Genomic DNA, 10,229 nt, shown 5'->3' on the forward strand with positions numbered 1-10,229 from the left:
TAGTTTACATGGTTGGCTATACGTCGCTGGGAGATATGTATTTGAAGCCGTGGTTTCTGCTTGGTCTGATATTGAAGTGTTTTTGGTACCACAGTTTTTTATTACCGCAATGTTTCGACATTAATTTTGAGCCATTTTGATTTTTTCACCAATTCTACAGTCTTTTCTTTGCATTACCCGCCGATCTTTCTGACGCTTCCTTGAAAGCAATTGATGCCCATGCACAACAAGAAGGTATATGCTGTTCTTGTCAAACGCACAAAAAGTCAGGCAACAGGGATGTTAGAAAATTTAAACTTTAATTCTTGCCTGCGTGTGGAATTCGCCAACATGTGACTTCTAGCTGCAGCTGCAACGGGGTATTTCGTTACATATTTTTTTTAAATAGAAATAACTAATATCATTGTCTATGCAAGGAAAATAGCAAAAAAATATGAAATTATTATCTTTATTAATTTTGGCTTAATAGTTCCAACATTACCGAATCTGGTTATATTGACGAAATAATATATCAGTTCTATTGGCTACTTTATTTTTGTTTGAATTGACCCCGTCAATCGTCACAAGACACGATTGTGCGGTGCCCAAGTAAGTGCTAGACATACTTATATATTAGTATAGTCAAGTCAGTAGTAGAAAGAAGATCTTTATGGAGAAATTTTTATATATTAATACCATTTTCCTTATTCTTTATTCTAAGCCTTAGAATTTATCGTTAGTACATAGACTTATTAGCTACTTAGAATCTTATTGTGCATGCCATGTACGTGAAGTAGTGAGGCGCCCTATCTTCACTGTGTAGGTTAACTAGAACTATTATTAGAACTAGCAAATGGTGCCCCGTTACACCTGGTAGCAATTCGTAGTCCGTTCAAAGGCTTACGCACGTTCCATACAACGTGGACACGGTGAATGAAGAGGAAGGGAGTTTCAAGCCCCCCAAGACGGCTATCACGCAACGCGTGAAAGATTATATCATTAGAATGACCTTGAATGGAGAGCGATCGAAGCCATGTGAGTCGATCGTAGGCGGGACAGCCGTTGGCGTCATGATGTTCACTCTTAATGAAGATGAGCTGTAACGGGGCACTACGACTTGTACTGCTTCAATACAAGTCCACTTCGCACTGCTTCAGTTGCGAGAGGTGCCTTTCGTTATTCCACGTACAACAGTACGAGCAGAGGTAGACTTCTTCTTAAGACAACTACCTCAAAGAGGGTTAAATAAAAACTGTATTAATATAGTTAAGTTTCTCTTCTTTATACCTGTTAATGCTAACTTTATTTTGAACTAATACTAAACATGCAATTGAAATCTTATCTATCTATATCTCTTTGTTTACGTTTACAGCTGATTAGTCTGCGGGATGAATAGATATAATGGCCTATAAATATTGATGGATAAGATTTCTGAACATTACTGCATAAAGTAATATTCTCCAAAAATTATCTAGCTTTTAGATAATATATGAGTTAACAACCTTTTAAATGTTAACTTTATGTAACGATACACCCCGTTACAGCGCATGCATGATAAGCTGTGCCATTCTCGGCTAACGCCGCTCGACTTTGGCAGAAGAGGAGCGCGTCAATTACTGACCCCGCGAACCGCATATCCAGGCATTTTCACACCACCTGAATGACCCCCCAAAACTTAACAAAGCCGCTGGTCGAGAGTCAAGTGGCCAAGGAGAATCTGAAATACGACGATGGAGCGACAGCACCCAATCATTCTCCTCCCACTAGCTGCTGCTGGCTTCTACTTGCAGCCGATCATGATGATCTCGAATTCGCCTGAGTTGGGTGTCGCGTCAAGATGCCGACGGCTCCAGTTGGGTATCCAAGTCGTGCGCCAACGAATTCCGCTTACACCGTCGCCTAACCAATCTTAGAGGTTGTGTCGGTTCCGGAAAGAGCGCGGACCAAGTTGGTGCCTTCCGAAAAGTCCAACGGCGCAACGCGAGAAAATACCTATCCTCGCCATTTTAACCAATGTTTCGTACGCTGCATTTTAATCGCGACTTCTACAGACAGAAGCCCACTTTTCCCGCTGGTCGCGGAGTGACGAGCAAGTCAGGGTTAATTTTATGCCGACCTTCCTCCGTTGTTGTCGCATGAGCCCATAATAATTGCTTGTACAGGTTGCATATTTCCGAACCCGCCCACTCCAGGATGAAAGCCGGAATTTCCACTTGGTCCGGACTTTAAACGTTAGGCGCCTCTAGATCTTCTGAATGCGAAGCGCCCAATTATGATCGGAAGGTCACCGGTGTCTACTTCATACCCTCTGTACCGCGTGGTATTTGGTTCCTGTAAGACCGATATGCGAGCATACGCATGAAATCGAGTAGAAAGATCCAAAAAGATCAGTTCGCTCTTCGTATGTTGCGCTTGAAGCTTCGAAAATTCACCGACCTCTGAATAATGTCCAGAGCTGGCGCAAGAAGTCAAGCCTCATTGAGAAGAACGGTGGAGTCATCGATAAAAGCTGAAAGCGTGTGCTGGAGGTGCTCAGCACCCGGAATAGACAGACCTTGTAGCACGGGTTCGATATGCTTCATACAAAAAGTCTCCGTCCACCGGGTCATACGAATCCAAAAGGCCAAAAGGAGAATAACGCGACTATCGACGGCGGCCAAGTCTTCAGCTGTTTGGGCTGTTGCCAATTGAGCCAACATCATCATCACCGACTTCCGCATTTTTAGCCCCTTGACAAAACCTTGCTACAAATCGTCAATGAGCCGGGGCAGGAGTTATTGTAGCCGTTCCGCCAGAACCTTAGCGAAGATCTTGAAATTCGTTTGCAGTAAAGAAATAGGCCGGTTGTCGAGCGCGTCTGGCGAGTCCCTCATTTTCCGGATCTGGCTAATAGACGCCTTTAAGAAAGAAGCCGCGTTATCTTCGTCTACTTCGCCAAACCGGGCATTACAAAGGAATAATATGCCCCCGAGTCTACTCACGCACATTGGAGGCCCATCGATCAGCTCTTAAATACGGCAATTACGCCAGCGATGGGACCGCTGCTCATCCAGTACTGAGAGCAGATTACAGATCTCCTGCGAGTCGAGTCTGCACTATACCGCGATTACAGAAGTGGATGCCTACGGTAGACACAATATTGTTGCAAGGTTCGACTTATCCGACCAAGGAATTCGGCCCGCCTCCGCATTCCGGCCTTGGTGCCTCATCACATATCTCGCAGAATGTGCGAGGGTTTAAGAATAGCTCCAAACACTGTTGGATGTCTGCCTGGCGGCATCGGCCGCGGCAGCATCGCCCTCAGGCCTGGTTTATTCAAGTCAGTACTCGTACTAATGGTATGGGTGGAGTTACTTAACATAAAACATAGGGTACGTACGCATAATACGAGGCAGATCGATCGTGTATGCGTACCTTCGTTTATTACAGCCAACATTGGTCACTACGTGCTTTGGTAAAAAAAATTACCGTACTGCTTCTCTAGCCAGCAGGAAATCATCTGTTGACTCGGTTTTATCTATTTATTTTTATTTTTGCGACCGGCTCGCACTGCGGAGATATACATCTTTTCATTATTAGGGTATTATCATTCTCATTAATAGTATATTTTTCGATGCCGAGTCTTTCAGCACCGTTGTCAGAGTCAGTACTCGAAGGAGGAAGCGGACGCCCTCCGCATTATATGGGCCAGGTTATGGCGCAAGAATCTGGATTCCTTCTCCGCGTTCCTTTCATAGTAGAGCACAGGCCCATCCGCGGCTGCTGGACTGGCTATCTTGCTGACACCATAATCAGCGGTCCATGTGAAGGCATGGCATTTAGAGCTGTGGAGCACGCGCGCACTGGCTGTGTCTGTAGGGACATGGTGCTAGCCACAGTGTATGCTCCGAATACACAGGTGACACGGAAAACATTTTTCACGGATCTTTTCATTTGACTGTTTCCACCATCTCAGACACCGCTTGCTGGAGACTTTTATTGTGTCCTCAACCCGCTAATTGACCGTTTTGGTAAGCATGGGTCCAGTCGACCAGAGAGTCCGGCGCTCGCGACCGTGCTTAATGCGATGATGCGCACCTTTCACGGGGTCGTGCCGGAGAAGATGAAGGGGACGCGACGATAGACCATTTCACATACTTGGCCGGAGAAAGCGCGAGCAGAATCGACAGATTTTATGTTTCCTGCGGGTTAAGGGGACCGAGTCGTATGGGTGGCCATTCGGACACCGCCGCAGCTTTCAGACCATCAAGGTAGAGCTTCGACGGCGGGTTTTAGGGTACTCACAACCGCTTCGGCATCACCATTGCCCGTTCAAATCCCCGAATCGTACAACTTCGCCTGAGCGGGTCGTCGCTAAGCTTAATTCTGAACTCGATGAGGCGGCTGTCGGCCATACAATTCCCACCAGCTCGTGAGGCATAGCAGTCTAAATTTCGCTTCGATCCTTTAAGACAGTCCGAGCGCGCGAAAGGCAACGTGTTGTTAGGTTCGCCGAAAGCCTTCAGTATCGGTCTGAACAAGGGCTTCTTTCTCGGTCACAATGGATTGAGGCCAATGGGGAGGAACTGCGTCGAGAACATCTTGCGCGATGGGACCCATCAACTGAGCGCCTTTGCTGGTCTTTAAATCGTGTGGCTGACTGGGAGCGCGACGAAATGGGGTCAACGTTTACTCGCAAGCACCGGCCGGCCTGTATAGGATTAACGTCCATCGCTGGTCTTTTTGCTTCCGAGGTGTCGCTAATCCTTTACTCTATACGCGGAGAGAGCCTCTTCCCGGTCCCGCGGCGGCTATCCGATCCTTCGTTCAGGTGCCGACGGAGATGCATTTATCCGTGACTGCAAGCCAAGCGTTGATTGCAAATTTTACCGAGGCTGAAGTCCTGGCTACCATTAACTCTCTGAGCCGGCATAAGGCTGCAGGTCTCGATGGTCTTAACAACAACTTTTACAAGGATACAGCGGCGTTACTGGTGTAGCCGTTGGTAAAACTGAGTACCCAAAAATACTACATGGCGCGAACATGCCGCCTAAGACGCTCCGACGACAATTGCACACTCCCCTCTTTTCGAAATAAAGCTGCTATATCTCATTCGAAAAGCAGCGAACACAACATGTGTTGACTGAAACCCACGCGCTGATGCTAATCACAACCTTTGAGAATAGCATTCGCCGCAAAATTGTTGTCTCGTAGCTTATCCCTTATTATCGCCGTTATCAAGTAGCGGCACGAGGCGCGAAGGACCGTGTCGATGATTCGTTCAGGAAATCCATTGGTCCAACCATTCTATTACGGCCGGATGGATGGCCCAACTACGATGGGCTAGCAAATCGGCACATAAGCATGCTTGACGCCAACTCGCCATCCAGTGCTCAAGGACGAGGTCGTCCGACAAGGTTGGCCAGCAGCTCACCCGGGAAGGCAAAGTGTCCGACATGCTCCAGTAGCTGGGCCGGATCCGACTGAACTGTGTGCACCCATTCGTCGGTGGTGCAATATGCGTGTGGAAACGCAGATTTCGCCGTCCCTGGCCATTCCGGACATAGAGCAAGCCACATAGCTGGCCATTCGTTTCGATAAATGCGCTTACCTCCTGCCTCTCGCAGAGGAGACACTAACCGCCCCTTTTTCTGGGTCCCAATCGACTGCGGGCTCTAGACAGCGACCCCATCCGTGCCGTCAAGCGAAAAGTCGTGCCGTCGTTTTCGAATGTCAGCTGGGGAACGCCCGTCCAACTTGTGGTGTAGCACCAATGTCGAGCCGAGGTCCGCCCGCAGCGAGGAAATCGCCCACGAATTGTCGCTGGGCTGAGTGCTGGAGTCCCCTCCACGCTATTTCCACCGTCCGCAGTGAGACTCAGGGCTTGCCACTGACCGAAAGCGATACCCGGAGTTGATAGGTAATGATCCCGGATACCCGTAATCCTACTTCGTCGTGCCCGCTCAGACCTGCGATCAGGGCCTGTTGGTCCGCTAATGAGAGGGTGTCCGCTGAGAACTAAATATGGTAGCAGCTCCACTGCCTTGGGCTTATTCTCCTTCATGATTTTGGCTAGAAATTGTCGTGTGACAAATGGGATGGAGAGTCATACCATTTAGACTCGCCCGGAAGGCATCGGCATCGCCCAAGCTCACCCCAGATTCCCAAGGGTCCACCATCAGCGTGACAACATCATCCGACTCATGGTGAACTAATCGGCTGGCGTTCGTTTCTTATGTTGCGATGTGCAAATCCGCCACTGCTAAATTCCCTGCGGTGTCCTGCACCGTGTTCCTCGCATATTCAAAATCAGGTAGCGAAGCTACTATGTCGATGAGAATAAGGGCTGAGTAACGGCTTCCTCCGAACTGAAGAATGAGAGGCGGCTTCTGAGGCTTCTCGACCTTTGATGTTTGGATCTTGTCGATCATGGCAAAGATCCACATCGAATTATCATGCGTAGCCACTACGCGTTGAAGCCGCGTAATCGTCTAAGCGAAAGCGGTGGCAGCTCCACCGCCCGGCCAAGCCTTCGTCTAGCTTGATGACGTAAATATCCCGGTGAAAAAAAATTGCAGCCATTCTGAGTGTGTCGCTTCCCCCCTCCCCAACGTCTGGCCCAATTGCCGTTGTTATCTCCGATGAGGTCGCCGCATAATCTTCCAGGTACCACCTAAGTAGCATGGCCGACTCACTTCTGGACATCGTCGGCCATCCCCAATCAAAATGTCATCTTGACAGATATCACTTAATCTGTATTGCGCGTAACTTTGTAGATACCTCGTGTAACGGATGACGCTGGGCGTCATCCCCTATAATCTGAATGTACCCATGTGCATCACATACACAAGGGTTTGTCACAAATGTGAACCACACCCGAGTGCTGGGTCTTATTACTTTTTTAAGTAATTGACCATACCATTAAGTACACCAAGTGTACTTTACGGGGACTGTGTAACATAAGGGCAAATTTAGCCGGTTACACCATCACCCCTTTAAGAATAAATTTACATTTTTTAATTCGTCAAGGAGGAGCGAGGAACTGCGAGCAGCTTTACGCGCCGCTTGTTCACTCAATCACTCTAGCGCACGTGTTTCCATACGCGGCGCCAAGGATGCCACCTATAAGGGGCCATGTTGGTGGGTCGTCTGCGAAGACGCCCACTCAACCTTGCACTAAGCGCACGCGCCGTATTAACTCGACGGCCGCGTCGAATGCCTTAGTCGAAAATCCGACAGCTACTTCTGCTGTCGCGTTAACGGGGCTAAAGGATCCATCCCTCTTTAACAGTAAGGATGTTGATTCGTCGCTCATTGTCGACTACAATGAGTCGACACCGTTGCCGCCACCTTATAGTAGCGATGCGGACAACGATCTCATGAGGAAGGATGACGGCGCAATATTGCCCATCCAAACTTCTCTCATGGCTCACAACATGGAGACAGCAGCATTTACGAATGCTGTCTCGTCGTCTGCGCTGGAAAGCAAAGTGACAGGTAATGAAAGCGCTGCCCATAAAGGTGTAGCCGCTTCTCCGTTGGGCAAAACAACAACGCCTTATGCTCATGCCACAATCCATAATGATTTTAACAAAGAGGATTCGGAGCCTAAAGCTCCGCCGACGACACGTGAACGTGCTCAGTCGGTGTCACAAGCCAGTCGTTTCGAACGTGGCTATGTGACGGGTGGCATTCCAAAGATGCCCCCTCCATCTAAATGGCCTCGTTTAGACGGGCCAAGAGCGTCGCTCCTAAAGAGCGCGCTCTTGTGGACGCACATAAGTATTGTGGCGTCTTTAAGTCATGGAGGGCTCAGGGAAAATCGCTTGGGCGTATTTTCCCGATCCCGGTCGTGAAACGCCCGACCAATACAAGGCGGAATTTCGCGCCGCATTCATCCACATTCCGATGTGATGAAACAGCGGTTGCAGCGAATTAATTTCGCCCGTTTGCGTGTGAAAGAAATCATGGACAGTACTGTACCTCCCCCATTTTTTCTCACTACGCGACTCCTGCTAGTTCATTTGAGACTTGCGGAGAAGCTTCAGCTGGTGCTCCTTTTCATAGGCAGCCACCAAGTTGGTCACATCAATACGTAAGGTATCGATCGGTTCCCAAGAGTCAAAACTTTTTGAGTAGCTTTCCCATTGTTAAAAGATCTGATAACTTTGCATCATGGAGCGGTGGGCAAGCAACCTTCCCACAAGGAAGCGTCGATCCCCACCCACATCCATCAGTGCAGGTGGCGCCCGATAGGAGTGGCGATCTCGCCCACCTACTCGCGGCTGCCTTACCTTCGTCCGTTCAGTCTCAGGCGTTAAACGCTGCTGAACGACTTATTGCGGATCTCGAGAGTCAAGTCTCACGACTGACCACGGATCTCGTTGATGTCCGAGCGAAGGCTCGTCAGGGTTATGAACGCCAGAAGACTCGCTTGGACTTCTTTGAGAGGATAATGCTGAGGGATCCGCGTTACTCGCGTGATGTCCCTCGCTCTCCAAGTCCTGTTCGTGGTGGGAGGCATCGGTCTGATAGCTTTTCGCCTTCACCGTCCCCCTCACCCGAACGTCACCCGACAGTCGGCGTCACCATCGGTCTTCTTAGCCGAATGGAGATATGTGACCTCATTTGGGTCTACATACCGTTTTAGACGACCCCACGTAAAATACGGGGTGCGTCTTCATATACGGGGGAAGGTTTAGCCTATAATTCAGGTCTCCAACCTCTTCAACCTCCGTCAAGGGCCCAATGAAACGCGGCAGCAACTTTGTAGTACCTCCAGGTAGTACCGAAATTGCATTTTTAGGTAGGGTAGCAGTACTAAATAGTACTTTTTCACCCACTCTAAAGCGTTCATTATTCGTGCGACCATTTCGGTCCGCATATTCTTTTTGCTTGTCCTGTGCGCTTGCCATTGCGTCACGGACTTTACGTGTGATGGCTAATCGCTCATCCACAAAGCGTTGAGCCTCGCTCACGCTTTTAGCATCATACTCGCCTATGATACCGCCAAGAGGTCGGTCATGGAACGTAGTTTTATTGACCACTGCTCAACTGGCAGGGTCACCAGGGCAAGCTTCAGTCGTTGAGATGATATTCTCATGGGTCATCGTCATATTGACGAAACGATGTCCCTCTTTCGCACCGAGCATAGTGAGGGGCCCTCCCCCACTAAGATGCGCACAAACGAGAATGGCGTCCGAGGATTGCGCAGTCCGTTAATATAAAACGGTGTCTCACCCGTACTGGCGTGGACACTGTTATTTATAGCGAACTCCACAAAGAGCAATTGCTTGCTCCACTCTTTGAGAGTTGCTATAGTGCGTAATCCATCCGCCACGACCTGATTGGCACGTTCCGTTTGGCCATCGGTTTGGGGATGATCTACGGTCGACATGTGGAGCTTGCTATCTAGCAGCTCAAACACATGTCGCCAAAAAGCAGACGTAAAACGTGGATCCCGGCCGATACTATGGACTCGGGCATCCCGTATAGTCAATAAACATGATTAAGGAATTAAAAAATTGCCTTCTTGCCTGTGATCGATGTATTATGTGGTGCTTAATGCACCATCTTGCTCAGTCTGTCTACAAAGACGACGAGCCCCGTCCGATTCTTATGATCAGGCGGCATGCCAAACATGAAGTCCAGACTTACTGACTTCCAACAATCCGTTGGAATCAAAGCGGCTTCAGTGGCGCACTGCTGGACGGTGCAGGCTTAATACGCTTACACTTTTCGCAAGAGCGAATATAGTTGGCCACCCATGTATATAGATGTGGCCACCAAAATTCCTCTGACACTCGTAAGAATGTCTTTTCACGGCCCAGATGCCCACTAGATGGCGCATCATGGTGCTTGTGAAGGATCATTAGAGGCCAATGAGCTCGTCACCTGGTATGCCTTCATGGCTGCCAATGTTGACAGCTGAAATTGTGCTTTTGCACTAGACACGCTCTCCTGGTGTCTAACCTCGAAGTCTGGTCTGCCCGATATAGTGTCAGCCAAGACATTCGACTTACTCGGCTTATCTTCAACTTTGAATTAAATTCAGAGAAGAATGTGAGCCATCTTGCCATTCTAGGCGAGAGGTGCGGTGAGTTTATTGCGGTCCGCAGTGATGCGTGATCCGTATAAACCACAAATGGTTCGGTGCCCAATAGGTGCACACGAAACTTGACAAGAGCATACTTTATTGAAAGTAGCTCTTTGTCATGCACAGGGTAATTCAGTTCCGCGGCTTTTAATAGCCGGGACTGATAAGAGATGAC

General features: G+C 48.8%; 2 protein-coding genes across 2 annotated transcripts; both read right to left on the reverse strand.

The window, feature by feature from the left end:
• Positions 1–5,351: 5,351 nt before the first annotated feature.
• Positions 5,352–5,537, reverse strand: CCR75_005525 (uncharacterized protein; the record flags this gene model as incomplete). Its single annotated transcript, XM_067963606.1, has 1 exon — positions 5,352–5,537. One exon carries the CDS (start codon positions 5,535–5,537, stop codon positions 5,352–5,354), a length of 186 nt encoding a protein of 61 aa, XP_067815796.1.
• A 56-nt stretch (positions 5,538–5,593) lies between these two features.
• On the reverse strand, positions 5,594–6,022 carry CCR75_005526 (uncharacterized protein; the record flags this gene model as incomplete). The annotated part of the gene is made up of 1 exon (XM_067963607.1): positions 5,594–6,022. The coding sequence occupies one exon, from the start codon at positions 6,020–6,022 to the stop codon at positions 5,594–5,596; it is 429 nt and encodes a 142-aa protein (XP_067815795.1).
• Positions 6,023–10,229: the final 4,207 nt, after the last annotated feature.

Source organism: Bremia lactucae, linkage group LG8 (genome assembly GCF_004359215.1).
Source record: "Bremia lactucae strain SF5 linkage group LG8, whole genome shotgun sequence".
NCBI lineage: Eukaryota > Oomycota > Peronosporomycetes > Peronosporales > Peronosporaceae > Bremia > Bremia lactucae.